At 45.1% G+C, this 12,598-nt stretch overlaps 1 protein-coding gene across 1 annotated transcript in view; it reads right to left on the reverse strand.

Annotated features, from left to right (window-relative positions):
• The window catches only part of slc1a1 (solute carrier family 1 member 1), an 86,659-nt gene that overhangs the window by 27,570 nt on the left and 46,491 nt on the right, over window positions 1-12,598 (reverse strand). The window contains exons 5-6 of the mRNA XM_085984174.1: window positions 5,489-5,531; window positions 4,033-4,128 (exon numbers count right to left, since the gene is read on the reverse strand). Of these exons, the coding sequence (XP_085840300.1) occupies window positions 4,033-4,128; window positions 5,489-5,531 (139 nt within the window). The remainder of the gene's footprint in view (window positions 1-4,032; window positions 4,129-5,488; window positions 5,532-12,598) is intronic.

Genomic DNA, 12,598 nt, shown 5'->3' on the forward strand with positions numbered 1-12,598 from the left:
CTGGAATATGGGATTAGATTAGACAGGGCTTGATGGCCGGCGCGGACACGATGGGCCGAAGGGCCTCTATCCGTGCTGTATAACTCTATGACTCTATGACTCTATGACTCTAATCCCTGGAAGGATAACCAGGGAAAGGATCCCACAGCCCCAGCCCAAAAGGCAGGGCCAGATATCCCTCCCGCTGCGATTGAGTCATTTTTACAGTCCCTATGGTCTCTTCTGACTGGCCAGGGTAGAGTAGCAGCCACCACCGGTGCTTTGACCCCATCTTCCCCATCCCACTCCCAGCAATGACTAGAGCCAGCGCAGCCTGTTGACCTGTGTCCCCGCGTAAATGCTCAGGGGAGCAGGCCCTATGTTAAGATGGGGGTGAAGACAGTGCAGGGGAGATATTTGGTGGACATTGGAGCCTCCAGCATGGTGGTCCACTCGGAAGACCTGACCAATTCACCCCAGTCTAACAAGGTCCCATTTAGCTTAATGGGACCCACAGGGAAACGGGCAGCTGGGAGTGAACCTGAGGACAGAAATGCTCAGCCTACAGTGGGTACAAGCTCACAGGCTGCACAGGCAGGCGCTGTGGCTTGTGTTAGGAGAGGAGCCATTCATGACCAGTGTAAGTTGTTCAAGCAGGGGGACAGGGAAGGAGAATTCTGGGACCCTTGTAGAGCAGGTCCAGTAGCAACAATCTGGGACAGGGGAGGCACACAGGGGATAGCTTTGGCCCTGGACCAAAAGCAGCTCCAAGCCCAAGATTCCACCTTTAAGGCCGCCCTGGTAAGGGAAAAGGATTTAGAACAGGATTACTGGCAGGCAGCCAGTTATATTAAACAATGCAGATAGTTTGCGCCGGAGGCAGGGAAACAGGCAGCTGGGATTGAACCTGAGAATAGAAGTCCTCAGCCTGCAGCGCATACGTTCACACAGACTGCACACGCAGGTGCAGTCGCGTGCGGGAGAGGAGAAGTTCCCCAGCACTTGGCCCGAGCGATTCCCCCTCTCTTGTGGGACTCCGGGGAGGAGCCTGAACCAGGTTTTAGACCTGAAGGGGCAGGCTCTCAGCCACCGACAGCCGGCGGCAAGGGATTGCCTGTCCCCAGCCTAGGTTTGAGAAGGGAGGGACCCGAAAGAGGAGGTCCCCAGCCAGCAAGGAGTGTGACCCAAGCTAAGGGTCCGCTCACCGGGGTAGCCCCACCAGCGACACTCCCTAGGAGGTCTCTTTGGGTACCCCAGCCCAAGAAAGTATGGTCACCAGCTTTCCAGTGGAAGAGAGCGGTCTCCCGAGTCAGGGAGAAGCCAAAAGACAGAAGTCCCCAACCAGCAGCCATAAGCTGCAAGGGACTGAAAGTTGGGATCAGTCCAGCCATGCCGCAGGGAGCAGCCTGTGGTAGCCCAAACAGGGATTAGGCTGGCCGCCCGGAGACAGGCAGCGCTTGTATATAGCTTTGTTCAAGTAATGTGTATAAAGGATTAAGGTAGAACTGCGTAATTTTAAATTTTATATTGCAATTTCGGTAGTGTTAATTATTAGAATATAAGTTTTATGTATGGTACCATTCCAGAAGTTGTATTATGTGAGCCAAGGTCACGGGACCTGATCACACTTCCCCGAGCCAGGGGACCTGTTTTCTTTTTAAAGTCTTTTTCAGAGTTCCGGAAGGTACACAGGACCATCGTGTCTTTGGATGCTCGAGAAAAGGAGCACCCCTAGCCCACGACGGGAGGGGTCTGCAGGAGGCAGATGCCCACAGCATTTAAACTGTTATTGGAGATCCCGATTAAGATTAAGAGTTTACAAAAAGCTTGTTAATTATTTTATATTTTGTATTATGTATTGGTCCCAACTCCAAAGGAAATAATGTGTGAATTTAGTTCCTAACTGTAAGATTGTACTACTTGTTTGGAGTTAATTGAACAAATTGCATATGCCTATGGATTGTCGTGTTTGCAGATTGTAAAATTTGAAATACATTTATGGCTGTAGAATGGTGCCATTTATTAAAGTGTCAGGCTATTGCATTATATAAAGAAAAGGAAAAGGGAAGCTCGTTTTCTTCCATTTGTTTTTTTAACAGATATGTTTTGGCTTGGTGGTAATCCCATTAAATATGTTGTATTGTGTTAAAACTATGTCACAAGTGGTGCAGGGGCATTGGACCCCCTCCATGCTTGAACTATTGTAAAGACTCAGTGGTGCAGGGGCATTGGACCCCCTCCGTGTTTGAATTATTGTACTAATCATGTTTTTCTGTCGATAGATGCCTGCCGTGTACTGCAATTCTCTCTGGGTAGGGGAGATGGAGGTGTCAGGGGATCAAAGATAGATATAGATAAGTATAAGGGAAGGTTGTTTGTGGGGGGTCAGAAATTATTTCTCACCTTTGGACAGGATACTACAAGCAAGTTTTAGTATCCGATGGGGGACTGTAAGGTTTCGCAAGAATTTCCAAAATTTCTATAGCCCCGAAGATTATATTTTTGATTAAAGAAAACCTGGGTAGAATATACCTTAAAAATCCAGGGCATCAAAAGATGGCTGTCCGGCCTCATGGCAAAAGACACAAGGCAGCCTGTGTGTATGTGAAAAGGAAAATCAAAGATGGCTGTCCGGCCGCATGGCAAAAGACACAACACAGCCTGTGTGTATGTGAAAGGAAAATCAAAGATGGCTGATAAAGGATTTGAAAAAAAAACTCAGCCTCTGAAGTAATGAGGTATTTAAACTGTCAATCAACTGCAGTTTAGGAAGTTTCACCGCAGGACAATGGATGTTTGTTTACACAAACTCTCTACAATGTTGACTCAAGAGATTAAGTACTTGAGATTGTCAATCAATTGCAGTTGGGCGGTGACCGCAGGACAATGGATTTGTTTACACTAACATCTAAGGGCTGTTTACTCAGCACTTAAGAAAACAGACATTTTTTTTTCAAACTAAGACAGCTTTATTCAAACCAGTCAATGACTGGGGAATACATTCAAGCCATCACAGTCAATGGGGACAGATCGATTCCCTTTTGTATAACCCAGGTACATCCAGGTTTGGGCGCGAAGATTATGGCTCCCAATGTGTATAAAATAGCCTCTCAGGAAGCCATCGCTCTCTCTCTCTGCCGCCTCACCTCCATGCTCTGCCTACAGAAGAACAGCTCAGCAAGCCCGCCCAAAAGAAGTGGAATACCAGCAGTTACTTTTAAATACTGGGGTATCTCTACTTCGGGGCGGTGAAGAATAAAGACCGCAGGGGCACGGAGCAGGCGTTTCACTGGTGAGCATAGATTTTCTGGCCCATTACAAGGCAACTTAGATAAGTATTAGGGGTGGGAATTAAGGGGAATTTTGTTAAAATTGTAATTTTAGTCAATTTTCCCTCGATGTGTCTGTTTCCTCTCCCCTATTAAGTAAAAGAGTGTTGTACTAAGCAAAAGAGTGCTGTAGTAAGCAAAAGTGTACTGTATTAAGTAAAAGTGTGCCGCACTAGGTAAAAGTGCTGTAATAAGCAAAATAGTGCTGTATTAAGCATAGGTGTGCTGTATTGATTATTTTCAATTTATTTCCCTTTTATTTCAATAAATACTGGTCTTCTTTGCACCCAACCACAAGTCTCGTTTTGTCTACATCGCTACTGAATAAGTCCGGCAGTCAGAACCAAGAAAAGGGGAGCGATTCAAAACCACACGGGGCTCTGGAGCAGCTCAGATACATCTGACTGGCCAGAGACTATAACCCCAGTTATAACCCCATCCTCCTTTAATTTCTACACTGTGGATTTATGTATTGGTGTTCTGAGATGCTGGGAGGCTAAAGCTCTGATCCTTCACTCTGTGGTGCTATGTATTGGTGTTCTGAGATGCTGGGAGACTGAGCAGTGTTCTTTCACTGTATGGTGCTATGTTTTGGTGCTCTGAGATGCTATGCCAATTCAATGCAGACTAAGCACACGTAGAAACTTTGATCTTGAAATGGCGTTTCATAAAAATTACTTGGCAAATATCATGATACCAATGAATAGCAAGTAAGTTATGTTACCTCATTTATTTGTGTTGTCATGACAACAGTAACTGTTGGCCCAGTAGTAATACTGGTATTGTTTACAGGTTCAATTTCTTGTCGTTTGCTTTTATACTGAAAAAAGAAAAAGGAGGTCACACACAACATGTTTTGAATTATACCTGGATCGACCATGACATTATACACAGCTGTAAATAACTATCAAAGCTATTCAATTCATTCCTGTTTTTAAATCACCCAAATGCAGCTTGAGTAAATATGAAATATTTTAAGGGGCAAGAAAGGTTATTGGTGTCTAGTACAGGAGTGAAAGTATGGTCTTTCATCTCTGGGATCAGAGTACAAATCCAGCCCAGCCTGCTGGGATGAGTGTCTCTTCTAACTGTTGGCTATATGGGTCATGTGTGGGGCACATTGATACAGTCTCAACCCAGTTCCTAGTAGACATGGACCTATAGCACAAAACTGAAAATAGTTGACAATCTCACTCAGAGATGCCACAGGATGGCACAGGGGTGCTCTTCTGAGATTGGAGCCAAGGAACTGCCATCAGGAAAAAAGGCCATCAGTTAGCATGCTGCAGCAACACCACTGGAGCAGCCTTATGGCAAGAGCCTTGAAATGACAGTTCTCTGTTGGGTTAGATCATTTTGAAAACATCAAGGATATTTTTCCAATTATATGGGGGTAAATTTCCACGCGGTGTTTTTACATCAATGGAAAAAGTTTGTGTCCGCTGATGGTTTGCAGACACAGGCACAAAATATTAAAGGTTTATTGTCACTTGATTTTATTTATGCCTTAATGATACATTTTTCACTTGGCTATAAGTTGGTATTTTAGATCACTCAGCAAGTATCAATATTTAAGAGATATTTAAGTGAATGTAGCATCAGCTGGGTTATTTGGCTGATACAGAAGTTTTCCACTTTTATTCCTGGTACATTATGTATGATTTTATTTACAAACTATGGCAGGATTGTATTCGGATTCATTCTTTTGCAATATTTTCATGATAGTAATTTTGATTTTTCAATCATTTACAGGAAACTTTCGATTAACCGGCCCCTAAATAACCGGAAATGTCGGTTAACCGGCAAAATTCAGGAGTCGGTTTCAGGTAAGTTTTATAACTTTTATTACTTGCACAGTAACAAATGGAGGAAGGCAAGGGTTTGGCTGCAGCTGTTGCTAAGCTACAGAGATGCTTGCAACTTGTGGACGTTCTTCTGAAGCTGTTGCTAAGCAACAGGGTTTGTTGCTTTTTACGGAGCTCTGAGCTCCGTATAGCGTTCGGTTATCCGGAATTGTTGCTGAACCGGCACCACGTCGGTCCCGTCTGTGCCGGATACCAGAAAGTTTCCTGTATATGGCAGCAATTTCAAACCAAAGCAAAGTAAAGTTAATCCAATGCTGCGCAACTGGCTGAATCTGATGGTTTTCAAGTACCCGGAGAAAATAGCAACTCAATTACCTGCTGAAAGCTGGCCTGTACCAGGTTTTCTGGGAATGCATTCCTGTGTGAAAAAAACATTGGCTATAAGAGTACTTCACAGAGAAGTGGATATGTGGAACAAACTCCTACCAAAATGTAGTTGATGCTGCAGTGATTAACTTCTGCAAAAAGAGCTGAATAAATGCCTGGTACCGCTCACAACTGACTGCCATCAGTCTAATGTAAATCTGGAGTATTATAATGAGCTGTTCCTCTTGCAACTATCTTGTTACATTTCCAATCAGCAGACCTCATGTCCCTTATGATCAGAAGCTGGAGCCACTCAGTTTCCTGCTCCTGAAAAGGCCTTGTACCTTTAGGACTCACAAAATCCTGTATTGACAGTGCCCGCTGGGCACCACACTGTAATTTTCTCTAAGCCACTCTGGAAAATGTTATTATCAACATGCTACATTTGAACTGGGCTCAAATTCTAAAGTAACTAACTTGATTTATTTACAGAAATTAAACACATAGGGAGTGATAGGGAGCATAGTCTAAGAATTAGAGCCAGATCTTTCAGGAGTGAAATTAGGAAACACTTCTACACACAAAGGGTGGTAGAAGTTTGGAACTCTGTTCTGCAAACGGCATTTAAGAACATAAGAACATAAGAAATAGGAGCAGGAGTAGGCCAATCGGCCCCTCGAGCCTGCTCCGCCATTCAATAAGATCATGGCTGATCTGATCCTAACCGCCAATCCACTATCACAGAACCAGATCAATTGTTAATTTTTAAATATGATAGTTTTTTGTTAACCAAAGGTATTAAGGGATATGAGCCAAAGGAATTAGGTCGCAGATCAGCCATGATCTCATTGAATGGCAGAACAGGCTCGAGGGGCTGAATGGCGTACTCCTGTTCCCATGTTCCGCTGTTCCTAAGGTTAAAAGAGATAATGAAGGGGAAGGGTAGAGACGCAGTGGTGATAAGCCACGTATGGATAAATGATATAGCGAGGAATGATATATGGGCTTTAAAAGTCACTTACATGAGAATCGTCTCAAAATGCAAAGAAGGGGATGTAAGGTAATGCTCTCAGGATGTAAATGAGTGACTGGGGGTATGCTGTAAAAACCATCATGTGACTCATAAATAACTGCCCATAATTTCAGAACAGAGTCTGTTACAAGAGAGATGGGTTGCACTATAACCAGGTAGAGACTGTAGGGTTCTCAAAATTCCCACATTCCCCAAAAGTTATGGATAAAGGGACCCTGTATGGACAAGTTATTAAAAAGGGTACCCAAAATGACTTCTGAAACCTCATGACCAAGGCTTGCAGGATTTTAAAAGCAAGGCCCTGCAGAAGGCAGGCCCATTCAAATCCTGAAACAAAACCTAACATGCATGGATCTGTGAAAGACTTTACCATTTTCTAGAGCCAGACAGCTAGGTAAACACAGAATATGCATTCTTCACCTTGGAACAGATCAAGTCAGGATGGCCCTAATCTGAAGGCCATTAACTCTTCACATAAATAATCGGTAACAGCTCACAGGTAGCTGCCAAGCCAGGAAAGACGATTAAAATTCATAAATGACAAACAGCCAGGATATTGAAGCCATTAAACAGATCGGACCAGGAGAGCACCGAGGCGGCAGATAAAAGGAGGAGCGAGGCGAGGCCCGGCCAGATCGGACCAGGAGAGCACCGAGGCGGCAGATAAAAGGAGGAGCGAGGCGAGGCCTGACCAGATCGGACCAGGAGAGCACCGAGGCGGCAGATAAAAGGAGGAGCGAGGCGAGGCCCGACCAGATCGGACCAGGAGAACACCGAGGCGGCAGATAAAAGGAGGAGCGAGGCGAGGCCCGACTAACTCAGCAACGGGGAGAGAGGTAAAAAGTAATCACAGTGTGACGTCACCAGGGAGCAGGTAAGTGATTGGTTGGTGAGTATTTCTCTTTTTTAAACTTTAACTCTGTAGTTTATAGTTACTAAGGTCTTTTCTGGTGTAGCAGGGACTGTTGGTAAACCATACAAGCGCCTTAGAGTTATCTTTAATTGGTGATAGTGAATTAATTTAAATTAATTAAAGGGTAAGTCATGCCAGGAGAGCCCAGCCCCGTGTTATGCTCCTCTTGCTCTATGTGGGAATTCAGGGACACTGCCGGTGTCCCTGATGACCACGTGTGCCAGAAATGCATCCAGCTGCGGCTACTAGCAGACCACATTGCGGCGCTGGAGCTGCGGATGGATGGGCTTTGGAGCATTCACGATGCTGAGAGGGTCGTGGATAACACGTTTAGTGAGTTGGTCACACCGCAGGTAAGGGCTGCACAGGCAGAAGGGAAATGGGTGACCATCAGGCAGAGCAGTAGAGGCAGGCAGGTAGTGCAGCGGACCCCTGTGGCCATCCCCCTCTCAAACAGGTATACCAAGTTGGATACTGTTGAGGGGGATGACTTACCAGAGGAAGGCAGCAGCAGCCAACTTCCTGGCACCAGGGGTGCTTCTGCTGCTCAGGAAGGGACGAAAAAGAATGGGAGAGCAATAGTGGTAGGGGATTCTATCATAAGGGGTACAGATAGGCGTTTCTGTGGCCGTAGATGTGACTCCAGGATGGTTTGTTGCCTCCCTGGTGCCAGGGTCAAGGATGTCACTGAACAGCTTCAGGGCATTCTGAAGGGGGAGGGTGAACAGTCAGAGGTCGTGGTTCACATTGGGACCAATGACATGGGTAGGAAGCGGGATGAGGTCCTGCAGCAAGAATTTAGGGAGCTAGGTAGCAGATTAAAGAGCAGGACCTCAAAGTTTATAATCTCTGGATTACTCCCGGTGCCACGTGCTAGTGAGTATAGGAATAGGAGGATAGAGCAGATGAATGCGTGGCTAAAGAGTTGGTGCAGGAGGGAGGGCTTTAATTTCCTGGATCACTGGGCCTGCTTCTGGGAAAGGTGGGACTTGTACAAGTCGGACGGGTTGCACCTGAACCAGAGCGGGACAAATATCCTTGTGGGGAGGTTTGCTAGCACTGTTGGGGGGGTTTAAACTAAAATGCCAGGGGGTTGGGAACCTGAGCAGGGAGACAGAGGAAAGGGAAACAGGGATAAAAGCAAAAGATAGGAAGGAGAAAAACAAAAGTGGCAGTCAGAGAAATCAACGGTTTAAATCAAACGTGGCCACAGTAAATAATAATTCTAATAGGTCTAAGTGCATTAAAAAAACAAGCCTGAAGGCTTTGTGTCTTAATGCGAGGAGCATTTGTAATCAGGTGGACGAATTGGCTGCGCAAATAGAGGTAAACGAATATGATTTGGTTGGGATTACGGAAATGTGGCTCAAGGATGGCCAAGACTGGGAACTCAACATCCAGGGGTATTTGATATTCAGGAAAGATAGGCAAAAAGGAAAGGGAGGTGGGGTAGCATTACTGGTTAAAGAAGGGATTAATACAATTGTAATGAAGGATATTAGCTCTGATGATGTGGAATCTGTATGGGTAGAATTGAGAAATACTAAGGGGAAAAAAACATTAGTGGGAATGGTATATAGACCTCCCAACAGTAAGGCGGAGGTTGGGGATGGCATTAAAAGGGAAATTAAAGAAGCGTGCAATAAGGGCATAGCAGTAATCATGGGTGACTTTAATCTACATATAGATTGGGCCAACCAAATTAGTAACAATACTGTGGAGGAGGAATTCCTGGAGTGTTTACGGGATGGTTTCCTGGACCAATATGTCGAGGAACCAACCAGAGATCAGGCCATCTTAGACTGGGTATTATGTAACAACAAACGATTAATTAGCAATCTTGTTGTACGAGGCCCCTTGGGTCTGAGCGATCATAATATGATCGAATTCTTCATTAAGATGGAGAATGAAGTAGTTGACTCAGAGACTAGGGTCCTCAATTTAAATAAAGGAAACTACGATGGTCTGAGGAGCGAGTTGGGTAGGATTGATTGGGGGATGGCACTCAAAGGGTTGACGGTGGATAGGCAATGGCAAACATTCAAAGACCGAATGGATGAGCTACAGAATTTGTTCATCCCAGTTTGGCATAAAAATAAAACAAAAAAGGTGACTCAACCGTGGCTAACAAGGGAAATTAGGGATAGCATAAGATCCAAGGAGACGACATATAAATTGGCCAGAAAAAGCAATAATCCTGAGGATTGGGAGCAGTTTAGAATTCAACAAAGGAGGACAAAGGGATTAATTAAGAAAGGGAAAATAGAAAATGAGAGTAAGTTATCAGGGAACATAAAAACTGACTGTAAAAGCTTTTACAGATATGTGAAGAGAAAAAGATTGGTGAAGTCAAGCGTAGGTCCCTTACAGTCAGAATCAGGGGAATTTATAATGGGAAACAAAGAAATGGCAGACCAACTAAATTCATACTTTGGTTCTGTCTTCACAAAGGAGGACACAAATAACCTCCCAGAGATGCCGGGGCACATAGGGCCTGATGAAAGGGTGGAACTGAAAGAAATCAGTATTTGTAGGGAAATGGTGTTAGGAAAATTGATGGGACTAAAGGCCGATAAATCACCAGGGCCTGATAATCTACATCCCAGGGTACTTAAGGAAGTGGCCCTGGAAATAGTAGATGCATTGCTGGTCATCTTCCAGAACTCGATAGACTCGAACAGTACCCATGGATTGGAGGGTAGCTAATGTTACCCCACTATTCAAAAAAGGTGGTCGAGAAAAGCGGGGAATTATAGACCGGTAAGCCTGACATCGGTAGTGGGGAAAATGTTAGAATCTATTATAAAAGATGTAATAGCAGAGCACTTGGTAAGCAGTGACAGGATCGGACAAAGTCAACATGGATTTACAAAAGGTAAATCATGCTTGACTAATCTACTGGAATTTTTTGAGGATGTAACTGGTAAAATAGATAAGGGAGAACCAGTGGATGTGGTGTATTTGGACTTTCAGAAGGCTTTCGATAAGGTCCCACATAAGAGATTAGCGTGCAAAATTAAGGCACATGGGATTGGGGGCAAGGTATTGACTTGGATAGAGAACTGGTTGGCAGACAGAAAGCAAAGAGTTGGAATAAACGGGTCGTTTTCCGAGTGGCAGGCAGTGACTAGTGGGGTACCGCAAGGATCGGTCCTAGGACCCCAGCTGTTCACAATATATATTAATGATCTGGACGAGGGAATTGGATGCAATATCTCCAAATTTGCAGACGACACAAAGCTGGGTGGGAGGGTAAGCTGTGAGGAGGATGTCGTGAAACTCCAGTACGATTTGGACAGATTGGGTGATTGGGCAGAAACATGGCAAATGCACTATAATGTGGATAAATGTGAGGTTATCCACTTTGGTGGCAAAAACAGGAAGGCAGATTATTATTTGAATGGCAATAGATTGGGAGAAGGGGACGTGGAAAGAGACCTGGGTGTTCTTGTGCACGAGTCGCTGAAGGTAAGCATGCAGGTGCAGCAGGCGGTTAAGAAGGCAAATGGTATGTTGGCCTTCGTAGCGAGAGGCTTTGAGTACAGGAACAAGGATGTCTTGCTACAGTTGTACAGGGCCTTGGTGAGACCGCACCTTGAGTACTGTGTGCAGTTTTGTTCGCCTTACCTGAGGAAGGACGTTCTTGCCATGGAAGGAGTGCAGCGAAGATTCACCAGGCTGATACCTGGGATGGCAGGAATGACGTATGAGGAGAGATTGTGTCGATTGGGCTTATACTCACTGGAGTTTAGAAGATTGAGAGGGGATCTCATCGAAACTTATAAAATTCTGTCAGGCCTGGACAGACTAGATGCAGGAAGGATGTTTATGATGGCCGGGGAGTCCAGAACCAGGGGTCATAGTCTAAGGATAAGGGGTAAGCCATTTAGGACTGAAATGAGGAGGAATTTCTTCACACAGAGAGTGGTGAACCTGTGGAATTCTCTGCCACAGAGGGCGGTGGAGGCCAGTTCATTAAATATATTCAAAAAAGAGTTGGATATATTTCTTAAGGCTAAAGGGATCAAGGGATATGGGGAGAAGGCAGGGACAGGGTACTGAATTTGGATGATCAGCCATGATCTCATTGAATGGCGGAGCAGGCTCGAAGGGCCAAATGGCCTACTCCTGCTCCTATCTTCTATGTAGGAGACAACCACCCCAGAAGTCATTAAAGTAAATGACTGTAATCATTTTTGACGAGCCCGCCAAAAGTTAGACAAAGAACTGACTTGATTTGGCGCGCAGATAAGGGGTGAAGAACCGGGTATAATTGTAGGTCCACCGGTAGTGCTCGGTCTCTTGTTGCTTGCCTCTTGCCTCTCGCTCTCTTGCTCGCTCCCGACACCAAGGACGCCCATTACAACACCAGGGGCCAAACACGGGGAGGAGAACGAGACCTGAATCGAAAACGCACAGGATATATGGGGCCACAAACAAACGAGACGAGACGAGACGAGAAAAACGGTAAAACTGGTAAAGACAGAGAAGGGCAGCGGAAAGACGCATTGGGGGACAAACGGCCTAGTTATAAGCTGGCGTTTGATGAATAAGTCGGCGTTTGAAGCATGGATAGCAAAGTCAATTAAGAATAAGCTGGCGTTTGAAGCTTGGGTAGAAAAATCATAGTAATGTTAAAAACCGCCAACCGAGCCCCAACTGCAGCAAAACCGTCGGCAACCGAACCGCCCGAAGAAGACCCATCGTGACAAAGTACTCAACGAAGACATTAACAGAGGAAAAGGAGGTTGCTTCGCACAAACAACTCCATCGCCGCACCCTGTGACCACGTGACAACGACGAACCCCAAAGGACAACAAGGGTGAACCTCAAAACCCACAACCAGTTAAATCAACAGGTTTCGAATTGGTGAGCATGAATTCCTGGCCCCTCGTAGCTCAATCTAGTTAGGTATTGGGGGTGGGATAAGGATAAGGGGATTTTTAATGTATCTGTTTCCCTCGATGTGCCGTGTGTTCCCCATTCCCATATAAGTGTAATTTTATATGCCTGTAATTATTTCAGTAATTCTCAGTAAGATTGTGTTTTATTGTGCCTTTAATAAAAATTGCGGTTTTCTTGCACCAAACCACTTGTCTACTCGATTTTCTGTATCGCCGCCTGTACCTAAGTCCGGTGTCTAGAACCCAGGGGTGTGGGAGTGATTCGAACC

The sequence above is a fragment of the Somniosus microcephalus genome, chromosome 1, assembly GCF_052327205.1.
Source record: "Somniosus microcephalus isolate GS21.2 chromosome 1, FLI_Smic_1.0, whole genome shotgun sequence".
Lineage (NCBI taxonomy): Eukaryota > Metazoa > Chordata > Chondrichthyes > Squaliformes > Somniosidae > Somniosus > Somniosus microcephalus.